The sequence below is a fragment of the Chanodichthys erythropterus genome, chromosome 11 (assembly GCF_024489055.1).
Source record: "Chanodichthys erythropterus isolate Z2021 chromosome 11, ASM2448905v1, whole genome shotgun sequence".
Taxonomy (NCBI): domain Eukaryota; kingdom Metazoa; phylum Chordata; class Actinopteri; order Cypriniformes; family Xenocyprididae; genus Chanodichthys; species Chanodichthys erythropterus.
The window spans coordinates 59,495,143-59,512,603 of NC_090231.1; the positions used below are offsets into that span (position 1 = coordinate 59,495,143).

At 38.4% G+C, this 17,461-nt stretch overlaps 1 protein-coding gene across 1 annotated transcript; it reads right to left on the reverse strand.

The window, feature by feature from the left end:
- Positions 1 to 8,511: 8,511 nt before the first annotated feature.
- Positions 8,512 to 16,898, reverse strand: LOC137030143 (serine/threonine-protein phosphatase PP1-beta catalytic subunit). The gene is made up of 8 exons (XM_067400308.1): positions 16,742 to 16,898; positions 13,855 to 13,986; positions 12,940 to 13,170; positions 12,700 to 12,804; positions 12,544 to 12,615; positions 11,237 to 11,388; positions 11,019 to 11,153; positions 8,512 to 8,989 (listed from the first exon to the last, which is right to left on the reverse strand). The coding sequence occupies exons 1-8, from the start codon at positions 16,791 to 16,793 to the stop codon at positions 8,885 to 8,887; spliced, it is 984 nt and encodes a 327-aa protein (XP_067256409.1). The 5' UTR covers positions 16,794 to 16,898; the 3' UTR covers positions 8,512 to 8,884.
- Positions 16,899 to 17,461: the final 563 nt, after the last annotated feature.

A 17,461-nucleotide genomic window follows, 5' to 3' on the forward strand; every position in this document is an offset into this window, starting at 1 on the left:
CTCTGTTCTCCCCTAAAAGTGACCAAACCGTGAGCCGTAGAGATCTGAACCTTTGAGGGCCGGTAGAACTCACAGCGCCTACAACATCACCGAGGCTCGCCCCGATCAGACTGACGAAATCACTCCTGAACCGTTAGGCCACGACTCAAGTGTCGCATATCGTCGTTCTGGCGAATGTTTCGGGTATTTTTGGATTTTTTGAAAAACCTACTTTTGCGAACGAGTCCTAGCTTTTTGACCCGATCGGAACCAAACCATCAAAGATTCTCTGGAGTCTGATTGTCAATAATTGTCAAACAAGCAAAAAAAAGTTGAAATTTAAATTCACAGTCACTACTTCTGAAGTGGGCGGAGCCACTTTTACTAAGATGGCAACCCTCGTGAATGGACGGTGATAAAGCTATAACTATGCAACTGTTTGTCCGATTGACTTGAAAATTGGCATGCAGTGTCTTGGTCCAAGGAGCCATGATTGTCTTTGAGGACATTGGCGTATCTCAAAAAACATGGCCACCATTGGCCAATGAAGTTTGAGCTAGAGGTCTACAAAGAAGACCCGAGGACCCGTACGGGTTTGGGACTATATTTTAAATGGTCAGCCGGGTCCGGGTCGGGTCCTAATCTATTACTTCGGTTCCCGGGTCTGATTATCATTGTGTGTATACCCGAGCCGATTTGATTCGGAGATCACCCGGCCGTGTTGGGAGTCAGTCAGCGCTGTGCGTGTTTTGTAACTTGCAAAGTATGAGCCGGGAAATAAGGTGAAAAAACACGAGTGGACCCAGCCATCAGAAGCAGAGCGGGCGGAGTTAATGCAAGCGAACGGTGATCATCGAGTTTTACTATTCCTATCGTGTGTAACAATGCAAACAAACTTCAAATCTCAAGAACTGCTTGTAGCCTTGCACATTTGCATTTAAATAACATTTAAATAACATAGCCTATTTCAAATCATTACCAAATATGAACTATACACGAATGTCGAATCTGTGACGCTTAAAGCTTATGTTTCAGGTTGCTCCAGCTAACGCGCATGTCTCATGCGAGCGCAATTTCTTTCTCCCGTTTTTATAATATAATTTTGTCGTCTTGTTACATCTAAAGTTTTGGTCAGACTCGGCTCAGAAAGCACAGAAATGAACGCAAATAAGTAATGCTAACGTCAGCGGCCATGTCACTGAACAAGCAATCGTTATTATAGTTCAAAAGGGCAAACAGTCAAAGTTATTTTATTTTGTGAGTTGACTCAAGTCTCTAGATACAACGAAATAATGCAATTGTCATCTTCGTTTTTCATCGTGACAGCAAGTGAACTTTTAAAGCTGGAAAAATGAGTGGATTAAGCATTTCAATTAGCAAGAGAGGAATAACGGATGAACTTTCTTGGCAAGTGCATCAGTCAGGTACAAGGGAGAACTAATATTAGGTAAGACAACACGTTTTATTTTCGCCACTTGTTTATTGACTTATTATAAGCAATTTGCTGTGGAATATACCTATGTGCCGATCGGGTCCAGACGGGTCCGGTCGGGTTCGGGTCCAGCTTAGACGGGTCCGGGTAGTACATTTATGGCATTTCTCGGTTCCGCACGGGTTCGGGTCCAACTTTCGAAATAATAGTCGGGCCGGGTCGGTTCCGTGTATCACATTTACGGGTCTCTTCGGGTTCGGGTATGAATTTTTGGACCCGTGAAGACCTCTAGTTTGAGCACCTGTTAGACAGGGTTAATGGAGGCCGATTAGAAGTGAACTTGGTAGGTATGTTTGACTCATGGTCCTAGAGGTCTGTAAGAATTTTGAAAGAAAATTAGTTAGATGGTGCAAACGAGTTTTACGTCTAAGTAATGTTGTCATGTCGAGAAGACGCTGTTTTCTGCTGCCAAAACAAATACACTTTGATGAGATTGATACGGTAAAATACAATATTCATACCATTTTATCGCCTCATGCTGAACAACTTTGCCTCAAGAACCACTGCAGTCAATCAAATCATTCATTAAATATTCAGAAATGTAAAAAACTACTTTTGCGAGCTAGGATTAGTTTTTCTGCCCAATCATAACCAAATCAGTGCAGTACAATTCTCTGAACTTTCTAGATCAATAATTATTCAAATAATATATATATATATATAATATAGCCATTTTCTAAATGACCTTGTTTTATATATATATATATATATATATATATATATATATATATATATATATATATATATATATAAAACAAGGTCATTTAGAAAATGGCTGTAGCCAAATATACTCAAAGGGCTTGAACCCTGATAATTGCTATTATTATTATTATTATTATCATTATCATGTTCATACACTCTTAAAAATAAAAGTTCTTTATTGGCGTTGATAGTATCATAAAGAACCTTTAATGAAATCTTTCCATTGCACAAAATGTTCTTTATAGTGGAAAATGTTTTATTAGATTTTTAAAATGTTCTTCATACTAAGAAAAAAAAAGGGTTATTTTCAGAACTGATCATTGAAGAACAAAAATTGATCTTTTATAGCAAAACCCCTGGGCCCTTTATTTTTAAGAGTCTTTGCAGACGCCACATTTCAAAGACTGCATGACAACTTGAAAACAGCTTCTTTTGTAAAAGTTACTTCAGCTGTTTAAGAGTCGAACAGAGAAAACTGTTGGTGTTTGAGTGAGTTTGTTCACCGCTCTGATCTTTGTGTTTAATTTGCAGTTTATTTCAATAGTCCTGCAGCATAATTTGCAATCAAAATGCGGTGGTGTTTTTAAGCTTTGCTCTAAATTTCCATGGGAATCAAGCAGCTGTGGGAATGTTATTTTGTGTGCATATGAAAGCACATGATTATGATGATGAAATACTCATTTGCATCACATGCCACTTTAAAACCACTTTGGAAATCAGATGCTTGCCCTGAGACATCATGAAGCCTGTTAACCCTTGCATTGAAGAATTACACTCGTATTATACATCCATCGTGTTGAACATCCGCTCCAGCACAAACTTATTCAGGATTCATTTGGCTTCTGATATCTTATATCTGATTAAGAATATCTGTGATGATGTTTGACACTCTCGCTCAGAAGGAAGCTTCTTTGTTCAAACACGTTGAACTGGATCTCAGTATCTGAGCTCTGAATCAGTGACACAGACGCTTTATCAGAGATTCACGTATCTCACATCACAGATCTGCTTTGTTCGACACTTCAAAACTGACATCAAACAGCTTTCAGAGTGAAGAGACAGAGCAGCAGCCGCTCGACAGCAAACACCGGATGAACAGGAACCGTTCAAGGAAAAATCAGTTTCTGCTTCATCTCACAGCGCCACAAATGAGTCCTACACAAAACCATGTCAAAAAATCTAATAAGTAAAGTGATATAAAGTGTACTTCTTTTCCACCAATGTGAATTAAAGTATCAGAGCGCTTTCAGCTGCTGTCGGAGATTGTTCCCGAGAGAGAAGAGGGAACGGCAGCTGAAGATGGAGGACAGTGAAGCTCTGTGTTTCTGAGAGAGACTCACTGTTGCTTTAATCAAGAGAGCCAGTGATTGATTAGCTGGACTAAAGTGTGTGTGTGTGTGTGTGTGTGTGTGTGTGTGTGTGTGTGTGTGTGGCAGCAGTTGTTGTGTTAACACACACACACATGTGCTCCTGTGGGAAGAATGCAGTGTTTGTTGTGTCTCATAGCTGGAATTCCAGTCTGTCCCACTGAACTGCTCTCAGATCATGACGTGAGCGTCTGAACACCATAAGAGCGTCGCTTCACCCTAATATTCACATTTATGCAGATATATGGGTTTTCAATGACACACTTTAGCATGCTTTTAAAATGAGCATTATTATGGAAATAATATATTTTAAAGGGGTCATGACATGAGAAATCAAATTTTCCTTGATCATTTGACATATAAGAGATCTGTGTACCATTAAAACTTCCTGCAAGTTTCATGGTTTAAAACAAAGCATTTATTTAAAAGGGACCTATAACCTTTTCACTAGATGTAATATCAGTCTCTGGCGTCTCAGAATGTGTCTGTGAAGTTTCAGCTCAAAATCCCCCACAGATCATTTATTATAGCTTGTCAAATTTGTGTGTGTCCCTTTAAATGCAAATGAGCTGCTGCTTTCCAGAAGAGGGCGGAGCTTTAACAGCTCAACAACAACAAAGCTGGAGAATCTCACGCAGACAAAATGAGGAAAGTGTTCAGCCTTACATTGTTCAAACCGGAGTCGACACTGATGGAGAGACTCAGGAAGAAGTTACAACTTTTAGACGTTTCTGAATGTTAGTGGATAAATTGATGTAGTTGCTGTGGAGTTGATTCAACTCATCCACTAGCATGTGCCGTCATGTTCATCTTTTGTGTTGAATTGATCCTCGTTTGTGAAGCAGTCCGGCGTAAAATGACGGCATGACAACATCACTCGACTACAACAACTCTTCCTCTTCTCTAAAGCAGCACAACATGGCCCCGCCCCCTTTGTTGTGTGTTCTCGGGGGCGGGGTTTATGTAAATTTAGGGTTTGTGATGTCACTAACCCAGGAAGAAGCTCGTTGTAATCCCTACCAGCCGTTTGTTGTAGTCCTTAAACAGAGAATATCTCCCTTTTCATTGAACTTTGAGCATCGTAACTTTGCAGATGCTGTTCATGATCAAACAGCAATATTACACACTAACTAAAGTTAAAAAAGTCAAATCATAATCAAGGACCCCTTTAATAAAGCTCCACAAAAGGCTCGTTTGGATAGTGTTGGATCTGTGACATCACATGGGCAAATACATTTGCATATGACCGCCTCCAGAACAAGACATCAACGAATGGTTATACATCATCACACCATAAAATCAAAAAATGAGATTCCAGTTTCAGTAAAAGCAACTTTTATATTCTATATAATGCAGTGGTTTAATGTGCTGATATGCAGACGTGTGTGTCACATTGTGAAGCGGCTGCAGTGTGTGTGTTTGAGTGTGTTAATGATTAAAGCCGATCACAGCCCTCTGATCGTATCCGTCGCTTCATCGCTCACCTCTGACCTCACTGGCAGCTGAGACGCTGGACGACCTTTGACCTCTCAGTTCAGGCCAGAGACAAAACACACACACACACACACACATCACAAACATGATCAAACGTGGCATGATGGTTGATTTCAGTCATTGTCTGCGGTATGAAGTCATCCATCCACTCACACAGATGTTCTTCCTCAGTCTCGTTTTCCAACACAAATATCTGAACATTCTTAAATCCAGATACATTTACTGAAGAAAAATGACTGAGGATATTAAGTAAAAAATGTATCAAAATGAAGTGAGTTTGTGCTTAAAACAAGAGCAAATATCTGCCAGTGGAGTCAGAAAATAACTTTGTTTTCCCTTTGAATAAACTTTGTTAAACCGAAATATACTTGTGCTTTATTCCTCAGTGAACATGTTTCCAGCCGCTCCGTCTCTCATTACGCTGGTGAATTACACGTCTGGACTGCAGTGAAGCCGAACACTCGTCTCAGATCACGAAGGTGGTTCAGTGTTCAGACCCGCGGCCGCCTTCAGTTCGTCCGACAGACGCCTTATGACGCTGCTGCTAAACACACATAACGCATCACAAGCACTGTTAAAGGACAAAAACTTTCATTTCAGAATAGTGACAATTAAAGCACATTTAATTTAGGAAACAATAAAATCATATTTAATCGTGCCTAATTGTTCCCCCACAGTATGATCAGTGCACTAAAACCACATTCAGATTGTTTTATTATGGTTTTACTGCAAAAATCAGTGTGAAGGTTAGCCTCCTTAATTTTGTATCTTATTATATGGTTTTGGTGCAAAAGCTATAGGAAAACCATTTACTAAGTTTTTAATGACAAAATTCATAGTTAAACCATTATTACTATAGTAAAACAATGGTTAATTTTATATCTCGCATGGTTTTACAGCAAATGTTGTATTAAACCAGGTTATTTTGTAGTTACTCTGTAGTTACCTAATCCTTTTAATGCAAACATCTGAGTAAAACCACGTATATTGTATTAAAACCCGATTTTCGTAATGACTGAGTAATGTGACCTGCAGGATCTGATGAGAATGTGACTGATGGATTCACACAAACTCTCATTCAGATTAAACAGCACAAGTGTGGAGAAATAAGGCGCTTCTTCGCTTCTGGACGGCTAATAACAGGCTTACAGCGCCACCTGCCGCCCGAGCGCGTCATTACTGGACAATCTGCCTCCTAATTCAGTTTGTGTTCGTGAACAGCATCGTGATTAGTTCGTTAAACTTGCATGGAAAGTGGTGTGCTTTTTCCTGTTTATTTTGCAAGTTTGCATCTGCGCATGCGTTAATCACGAGTTTGATGCTGCATCGTGTCAATGCGGAAAGAAAAAAAATCTAAATAACCTGTAATAAAGAGCTGTATGTAAGAAAGAGCAATGAAACTCGATCGATTTCATGTAATTACACGCTTAATATTTAGTGTAAAACGTCAGATAAACGTTTCGTTTAATGTTTATTCATGCAATACATAGGGTGAATTGCCCTAAAGTGGGACACTGCCTAATGTGGGACACCTAAGGTTTAGTGTTTGTAGGTCCCGCATAAATACATGAATGTCAGTGAAACTATAGGTTATCTGAAGCTGTGGTGCCATGTGATCAAAATCACATAGCTTCTCAATTGTTCAGTCATATATGAGATTGTAGCAATCATCAAAAAGGAAGGACCTTGTGTGAAAGCCACCCAAAGGTCAATGACATAGAGTTTTGACAAACTTGACATTAAGGAGTATAAATTAATTTTAAACAAAATAAATCATGATATCTTTTGGCCTAATGTGCTTATGAAATGTATGTCCATCAAAAAATACTATAACAATGTATGTGTAAACTATATATTTTATATTTTTATCAAATTTCCTACTGTCCCACTTTAGGAAATATGGTTTCAAAAAGTGGGACAGTATGATTGCCCAATGTGGGACAGTACTTTAGTCAGTCAAAAATGTGTGGTGGGGCATGGTTTGTGGGACAAAAATGGTTATTTACAGTGTTTTAGTGTTGCTTTTCAATAATAGAATGATTGTGTGTGTTTGTTGTTTAGTGAAATAGAAAACATTAGGCCAAATAAACATTTATGCAGTTCGCAGCACTTTTATGAATTTTGACTCAATGTTAAATCCAGCCTAAAGTATGTTCAAGGCTTTTTTTAATTTATTTTTTGCAGGTTGCAAGACTTTATATTTTGCCTTCAAATAAGCCTAGGCTATATGTTGAAGAGAACAGTGAAGAATTCTGACTGTGCATTTAATTATTTTCTATATATAACATAACATAGCCTATGAAAATAGTTGCCTAATGTCTTTACAATAAATGCATCAAAACTATCATATTGTATTATTTTTCTGATGATGTTCAATTATCAATCAATCCATCCATAACCAAGAAGAGAATTACTAACTTAAGAAGATTTTTACTATTCTGCATGAATCAAATGATTTTGGCCTTTTATAATAGACTTTGGCCTTTTTATAGACCTTTTATTATTATTATTATCATTATTCTTATTTTCATCATCAGATTTTGGCCTTTTATCATAGAATTTTCAGTGTCCCACATTAGGAAGCACCAGATTTTTTTAGACGACTTGCACTAAGAACACTAATATGTCTACAATTTCTTTTATGAATGTGTTATCTCCATTTTCTCTTTTGTTTTGATTAGGAGACATCCTGGGTTTTTTAAAATGGTATTGTGTGTGAATTTAATGTTTTGGCTACAAATTGCAATATGTCACAGAAGTCTGAAATGCAAAAAATGTCCCACATTAGGGCAATTCACCCTAATTTAATAGACATTCCCTGAACTATTTAGATGACACGATTGCACACATCAGCCTATCTAACAATATTATAAGAACGTTTTGCGAACGTTCCCATTAAGTTATGATTAGAACATTTTCTAATATTGTTAGGCTGATGTGTGCAATCGTAACATCAAAATAGTTATTAATAAGGTTATTTCTGGATGTTCTAAAATTCCAGTTTTTAAAAACAAAAAAAATTCTTGGTCATGAGAACGTTCAGGGAACTTTCCGTTCCATCGTTCTCCAAACATTATGGGAACGTAATTTAAATGTTCTCTGAACGTTTTGAAACGATTAGTAACATAAATCGATCTAAAACATTTCAGAAAAAGGTTCCAAGATTGATGTTTTTGTGCAAATATTTTCCAGATATCTTTGAACTTTGTTTGTTCATAACCTTGAGAGAACATTGTGAGAACGTTCCCTGTTCGCTGGACAGCGATGTGTGTTTCCCAATCTCACATCTTCAAGCCACTGGGATCCTTCAGGATGATTCTGCAGAACAGATTCCCTTCGGCTTATTTCAGTTGTATGATGAGTTTTAATTAACAAGAATCAAGAGTATGTCCCAGTACTCCAGACGCACACGCGTTCGCCGTCAGCAGTGAAGAACACACACTTATGTTCGTGTCTATGATTGGACACATTCTTAAAAATACACTGGCACCTCAGAGGTTTGTTCAACTTTATTTACTGAAAATCCAGATGTTATGAACCTGTCTGACTCAAACAGGCCTCGAAGAGCGAAATGATTAACTAGAAAAGACCTAGTCGATGTAAATCCTCCTGTTATTAGATGCAAAGCAGAAAAAATGAAATGTGTTTAAACACTCTGAAGAACGTGACGTAACAGACATGGAGAGGCAATCAAAGCAGCACACAGTGAGCTCAGGGTCAAACCAAACCAGAGGAAATAAAATATGTCTTCAACAGGAAAAAAAAAACGTGTTTTAAACTACATTTGTATTTTCAAGACAGTCTTCATGCCGGTTCACGCGTGTTGTAGCTCCGCCCCCTCACTTCTCATTCACCGCTTCTTAGGGGGCGTAGCCGTTCGGGGCGGAGTCACGGGGCGCCCGGAGTTCATCCCGCCGTACTGATACTTCGCCTTCTTTTCCGACGGCTTCAGAATCTGAGGACAACAACAAAAGCTGGGTTTAATGTGACGAACATCAACATCGACGCTGTTTCTTCCTGTTAATAGCCGAAACAATCTGTATCATATAAAGCGATATAGAAATAATTGTACAGAAGGCCATTTCTGCCACATAAGAACACAAACATCATGCTTTTGTTAATCATAATTATGACATAAATTGAAATAGTCAAAACTCATAACTTGTTGAAATTTGAAATTATGGCTCCTAATTTCCATTTTTTATTCTCATAATTTCAACTTTCTTTTGTCATAATTAGGATTTAACAAAGCATGATTTTTTTTTCCTCATATGGCAGAAATGTGCTTCCATATTAAAGTGAAAATATTGAAATATTCAGTGAAACTGTTCTCTGATCTGTATAATGTGATGATAATCAGTTCATATGAATTTGAATCGTTCCCGTAAGAATTATTGTGGAGTAATGTTCACAAAAACACGTCCGGGTCACATTTCTCTCCAAAATCAAAGTAAATAAATCATATTTTGAAAACAAAGCCTTTAAATAGGACCAATATGATCTTTTGCTTTAGTGACATTATTTTCATGACAAATCAACACATTGTTTATTTTTTAAGGATATTTTGGAATTTCTCATATTTTTCCCTTTGTTTATTTTCTCATTATTGATGATTGTTAATGTACTCTTCTTACTGTAATAAAATGTATTACCATTGTCGTCAATTCAGTTTAGCACGTACTCCCATTATATATAAATACAATTTACAAAATTTAGCAGCAATTTAGGAAACTCAAAAAAAGGCACGATGGCTTGAAGCTTCAGACCAACTGCAACAATGAGTAAAGACATTTTTAGATTATTTTAGGCAATATGGCTGAAATATCAAATGCAATCACTAGTAATATGATTTAATTGCTTATTACATTTGCCCAATAGGTGGCGCTGTTTCCAAACCGATGTGGTGTGGTCAGATTGAGGAGACGTGATGAATATAAAGTTTGGTGATAATGTGCCAAAGAATTTCAGCCTCAGAATCAGCTTGGCATAATAAGTTTATTTATGCATTATTAGAAAACGGTTTGGTCAAACAAAAAGATTGTAATAAATTTTAGCCAGCATGGTCTTAAGATGATCTGAGCCAAATTTGGTGGGAATCGGACCAACGGTGTAGGGGGAGTTTGGAAAAGATGGTTTTCCAAGAAATTAAAAATGGCGGAGAGCAAGTTCGACCAAATATAGCATAATTGATATCATTGTTCTCGGCATGACTCGATGAATTTACCACGACCAGTTTCATTAAAATAGGCTAAATTAATCAAAACCTTTTAATTTCTTTTTATAAAATATTATACATTTTCACCACAAGGTGACACTGTTCCGAAAAGTTTTTAGCATCTTCAGGGCAAAAAATAAATAAATAAAAAAAATACAGCATTTTATGACAAAAGTTCAAAATGGCTGATATGGGAAAATTGGGTATAATTTGCCTTAGTATGCTGCACTGAATCAAGAGAGATCAGTATTATGATTTCTGGCCAAACCATTTAGAAGTTATAAGAAAAATAGCCATTTTTCATATCTCCTGACCACTAGGTGGTGCTGTGCCGAAACAGTGCATGTACTCTCAAATCATGCTTGTGATGACAGGTACCACGTTTTGTTTTAATATGCCAATCACTGCGGAGATACAGCCTCATGTCCATTTTGACGTGATTGAATTCGTCCATTTTGACGTGATCGGATTCGTTGACGCGCTATACGAGAATGAATTGGTTTATCAAAAATCGTTTCATAACATTTTGCCAGCATGGTCTGAAGATGTTGTGAGACAAATTCTGTGAAAATCGGATTTGTTTCTAGCCCTTACGGTTCAAAAGTAATTTGCATAATTGGCAACTTCGGACAGTTGGTGGCGCTAGAGGGAACGAGTTAGAGACTTTGCTGTGGTTCAGACTGTCCACAAGCATAATTTTCTTTGTGATTTGTGATGAAATGCGCTCAGCTCCGTTAGATTGGCCGTATGAAGGTAAATCATGTGACACCTGGAAGGAGCACATCAGAGTCTCGTCGACGCTCATCATTCCTCCAGCGTTGTCAAACTCGCCGCAGTAGTTCGGCGCCGAGAACAACGTCACCAGCTGCCGTTTGGCGAAGAACTCGTAACCGTCTTCAACCACCTGCAAAACAAGAAAAAAGACTCTTAATATTTAGTAATATTGTGGATTTGAGTGATGAACGTGAACGGTGAGAGGTAAGTCACCTGATGCGCGCGGCAGATGAGATCCAGATCGTGGCGGTTGAGGAACTTGCTCACCACATCAGCACCAAAGGTGAAGGAGACGCCGCGGTCATTCTCACCCCAACCCTGAACGTCCTTATCCGGGTCTGACCACAGCAGATCACACAACAGCCCTGAAACACACACATTTCCCCACCGTCACAACCCTAGCGTTCACCTGTGTCAGGTGTGAGTGTGTGTGTACTAGGCATGTGACGGTATCGAATTTTCATGTTGCGATAATTGCTGAAGCTTTTATCACGGTATACGGTATTATCACGATATTCAAATAAGTTGCAAAAAAAGTGTTGTCAGTATAACAGGTATTTTGTAATAACAAAAAATGTTTAAATACAAGAATACACAAAATATATAAAATTTTAATTTTCAAACAGATTAAAGTGCAAAAGAATTAGGTTATAAAGAACAACAGGAAACACTTTACAATAAGATCTCAATATTTAATGCATTAACTAACATTGAGCAATAGCTACATATGCTACAGAAACTATTATTTTTGTTAATGTTAGTTAAGAAATATTGTTTCAGGTCCATTAAATAAGTTCTTTTGATTTTAGTAACATTATTAAACAGTAACTAAGAAATTAACATTAACTAAGAATAATTAATGATTTATTAGTATTTTTCATTGTCCGTTTGGTAATAATGAATTAACATGTTAACTAATGAAGCCGTATGTCTCAAAGTTTTACTGAACAATAACAAAAAAAATCAAATCATTTTCAATCATTAGGGCATGTTGTAGTCCAGATTAAAATATAAAAATGTTTAAATTTGAAAATAAATAGCCTATTAAGTCTTTAAGTATTCAGTATTTGGTGCTGTGATGAACAACATTGAAATTACAAAAAACTGAATGGCTGTTTGAAGCATTTCAGTTGCTTTGTTTGCAGGGTTTCCGGGGTAACCGCTGCATTTCTGCTGTTCCATCAGCGCCCTCTGCTGTCAGAGAGTGAACGTCACTTTCATTCAGCTCTTCTACTCTTTCCGTCATGTGCTTCTCGTGCACATTGGGCTTGTTTACATCTGAGCTCGTGTCCCTTAGACGCAGAATACAGCGGTGTTGTGCACTTTATACGGTTGATGGGGAAAGTATTCTTAAATGCATTATAAAAATTTTAATAATTGGTAATAAATTATTATTTACAGTATTTTGAAATGCCCACGATAACAATATCATGCATATTCATTATCGCGATATATTGCATAACCGTCTTTCGGCACAAGTCTAGTGTGTACCTGTGTCAGGTGTGAGTGTGTTTGTGTACCTGTGTCAGGTACGTCCGTCGGTCTCATGATGCGTCTGATCTGCTCCATTGACTGTAGATCTGGAGAAAGACCTTTGGAAGGAAGAACAGCAGTTTAAATCATCTTCAGTACAATCGGATATTTCCGTCAGTAGGCGCGTCGCCGTGGAAACCTGCCTCCATGACAGCAGAAGATCTTCTCGTCGACGATCGCGGCGATCGGCAGACAGTTGAAACAGTCGGTGAAAGTCTTCCACAGTTTGATGTTAAACCTGCGTTTGCCTGGAGGAACAAAAACAACAAGTTTAAAAATATGACTGAAAATGTGCTTAGGATGATGTGAGAAAGGCAGATAAATGATCCTGAAAACAGGCTTAATGTGAATTATTGTTGTGTGAAGCGTGTCAGGTCTCTCACACTCGTCGTAGAAGCCGTAGATGCGGTTGATGGAGGCGCACTCGTGGTTCCCCCGCAGCAGGAAGAAGTTCTCGGGGTATTTGATCTTGTAGGCCAGCAGGAGGCAGATGGTCTCCAGCGACTGCTTCCCTCGGTCCACGTAATCGCCCAGGAACAGGTAGTTGGCCTCCGGAGGGAAACCGCCGTACTCGAACAGTCTCAAGAGGTCTGTGTACTGGCCGTGAATATCACCTGGAGACCAGTTCACGCGTTTAACACGACTCACCATCACACGTGTCTTACATAAAATTACTTACATCATGGATCTGAATCATTATATCTACATGTGTGTTTATAAAGCATATACAGTTGTATTTTTTTTCCGAAAATAAGTGATGGTTTCTCTAGATAAGTCTCTTATTCCTCGTCTGGGATCATGTAGAGCTCTTTGAAGCTGCACTGAAACTGACATTTGGACCTTCAACCTGTTGAACCCCAGTGAAGTCCACTAAATGGAGAAAAATCCTGGAATGTTTTCCTCATAAACCTTCATTTCTTTTCGACTGAAGAAAGAAAGACATGAACATCTTGGATGACATGGAGGAGAGTAAATTATCAGGAAAATTTTATTTAAAAGTGGACTAATCCTTTAAATCTTTTTCTAATCTTGACTAATAACGTGTCGTTGGAAAGGTCTGAGACTCAAGATTCCATATTTGGCCACTGTTTAGTGATAGAAATGATATTGTGACAGAAATATATTAGTTTGTGACAGATGAACACAACAAACGGTGGCAATTTTTGGTAAAGCTCCTAAACAAAACTGTGATATCAACTTCAAATTTGGACATAGCTTGGTTAGACATACAAACGGCTTTGATTTTATATCAATGAAGAAGAAGAATGAACAAGAACATCAAACTGAAGGAAACTCACCGCAGATCTTGAGCGGCGCCTCCAGCTCCAGCAGGATGGGCTGACTGAGGAAGATCTCACGCGACTTAATGCACAAACCCCGAACCTCCGCTTCCGTCATCTGAACGATCTTCCCTGGACGGCATCCTCGCACTGAAAGACACACAAAACCATCAGAGACCAACAACAGAACTCAAATGGCAGGTCAGACCACAGTCTCCACACCAGCATTATCATAAACGTTACTTTACTAGCTGATACCAACCACTGAGTGTGTGTGTGTGTGTGTGTGTCAGATGTGCATATCATGTAATGAAAGCATTTAATAACTGAAATGTACAGAAGATCATTTCCAAACTGCACACTAAATTAAACCATACTTAATTAACTAAGAATGCTGCTCATCTCAAAATATCAGCTGACAGACAAACACAAACGCACAGGAAGTGTTTCAGACGCTCTAACACACATCTGTCTGGAGGAGCCAGTCAAACCAGAAACACACACGCATAAAAGGACCTGTTTGAGAACAGCCCTGTGTGTGTGATTAAACACATAAAGCTCCTCTCAGCCTCACACTGATGAACTTATATGGGCATAACACACACACACATGCACACAACATAATAAACTATAAAATGATAGTAAAAACTATGATTTAAACAACTTTACGGTTCAAATAATACAAGTTTTAACAAAAACAAGTTGTTGAAATATAGCGGTTACCCCAGTTACCTCTGTAAATAAAGCAGCTGCACTAATAAATTCTAAAGAAAACGGCATCACTTGAACACGACGAGGTCGCAGGTATAATATATACACACTATAACGTAAACATTGTCATAATTTATTATGAGCAGACGCACGGTATAAAAAATGCGGCATTCAGCGATTGCGAACTGCTCTGAAACTGAGCCTGTAGACGAGCAACAATTAATTAAACTTAATTAATTAGTCTTATGAAGTTTAATTAAGCTATAAAACGATTCCTAGTTTTCCATCCCCAAATTTAAGACCTTTTGAAATTATATTTTAAGACTTTTTATGGCCTTAAATGTGCTTAAACTAAATGTAAGACTTTTTAAGTACCTGCGGGTCTCTGGGTGGAGAACATTTCATTTAATAATGATTTAACATCTGGCCTGTTCATCACAGAACTACTGTATGATTCAGCAGACGAGACGCAATATGAACTTCTTTACTGATGCTGTTAGTTCACATACCGTCTGTACTAAACCAGCAGCTTCTGTAATAGAGTCCATCCGTCTCTGTCGCTGACGTTACGTAAGAGTGTAAAGTTCGCAGCCAGTATGTTTCGTCTTAAGGAGTCAGTGTGTGTGTGTGTGTGTGTGTGTGTGTTATAACAGCCTCTTCTGGCTCTGATGAAAACCAGTCCCAGCTATTTTCAGATCTCTTTTTTCCCCACTGTGAACGCAACCAAATATGGTCTTGTGTGGAAAGATTTTGTGGAGATCTCTGGAGAATCCCTCCCACACACACACACACACACACAAACACAGATGTGCATTGAAACAGCTGCACACAGTTTTAATAGATATGAGATCACACGGATTACACACACACACACACACACAACCGTGTAACAGACTTTTAGTCACCATGAAGTCAAACTGAACAATTCTTCATCTTCCTCTTTTTTTAATGTAATATTGTATTTTATTATAAATGATTTATCTGTTCACATCATTATTGTGTTAAATTCATGTTCCTGGTAATCTTGAATCAGAATATCTTCCTCTTGCAGCATCTCTTCTCTTCTCTGATGACGAGGGCAGGCCTGTCACTCACATGAGATCCACCAATAGCAAACTTCAACCATCCAATCAATTCCCCACAGACAGAATCAAGCCCCGCCCTACATTTGTTCTTGTTTGCAAAGCGTTTCGCTCGGATATACGTCTTCCCTTCACAACTTCTGTTTCATGGTGACTTTAAACATTATTATGGATATCCAACAGTCATTAGTGACATTAATTTACACATGAAATATTTACATGATTTAATTATGACTGAAAAATGCTAAATAAAGCCATTGTTCACCCAATCATGATCATTCTGTCTTCATTTACTCGTGTCCTTCAAACCTGTATGAGTTTCTTTCTCGCTTCTCGCTCGATTCTGAGAGTGTTTGTCGTCTACACACTGAAAGTCAGAGTCGTTTCGTTCTTCAAAATATCTTCTGTTTTCCACAAATAAAGAGAGTCATACAGGTTTGGTGTTTAGCTTTAACAGTAACGATTTTGTCATTTTTACATGTAATAACAACACTTATAAAATTGCATAACAGAGTGGACATGGCACAATAAAGAACAATATACATATTTCAAATAACTCCAGTATTGTTTTGCTGACGTCACTGGAGCGGCGTGACGTCATTTCAAAACAATGTGAGGACAGACAACAGACTGCGATAATAAACATTAAATCGAGCTCGAAACACGCTGATTCAGCACTTGTTTGTTAAAGACACTGCGATACGTGGCAATTATTTAAACTTTCAGACACACAACGGCGCAAAGTTTACAGAGTTTAATCATTTTAACCAGCGAATTCTGACATTTTAAAACTTGTAGTGATTCACAACCACAGGAACGAGACACACACTTTAATAACACACAACAACACAAACAAACTCAACGAATCACGTCTCTAAACACAAAACACTAATAGCGAACACACAATAGTGAATTCAACTGATATCGCGGTGAAATCATCGGTCGGATCGCGGATCTGTTGTCGCAGGCCGAGCAGACATGTTTGAACACAAACACACGGGCCTGTCGGCTAGAAACCCGCTCGAGTGACCGAATAAACCGCTCAAACTCGACCGCACGGACTCATGTGACGCCGAACAGACCGAGACGAGATGAAGATGAGCGCTACTCACCCTCCAGCAGTCTGGAGATCAGAGAATCCACGTCCAGCTCCCCCTCCGCCATGACTGACTGACTGACACCCGCCCTCAGAGCGCGCGCTGCTCGCGCCCGACGCGCGGGTGCCCGAGTCTCCCTGACCTTCAGATAGACTGTTACGCGCTTTAGTGAACAGAAACACTCGAGTCATTCCATGAGTGCATCAGTTTGCGTCTAAAACACTACACACAAAAAAATCTGTCAAGTGTTTGAAAGTTTTATTTATTTATTAAAGTAAACGTATCATAATACATTTCCATTTATTTATTTTTTTAGCATTTTACAGGCATGCATTGTACATGTCCACATGCATGTAGCCATTTATTTAAAAAAAACACTGGCATGATAAAAATGTGTAGTCATTTTTATGAAAAGTAATATGTTCTCACCTGGGCTGGGCTTGCTTGTTTGTTTTTAATAACCACAAAACAAGATCTATTTTTGGCAAATGTAAAGGCCCTTTTACACCAAAAGTGAAATGAATAAGCCTCAGGCTGAAGGAAATGCATATTTACTCCTGTACAGTAGAGGGCGCCGCTCAAACAAACCTTTCAGCCATGCTGCCATTCTGGATTGAAGAAGAATAGGACACAGGAGGAGGAAGTGCAACACTTATGCACTTTCTTCCTCTCAACATGGCGACAGGAGAGCTGTCAGTCAATAAATGTGAAAAAGTAACTCAGATATATTGTTGT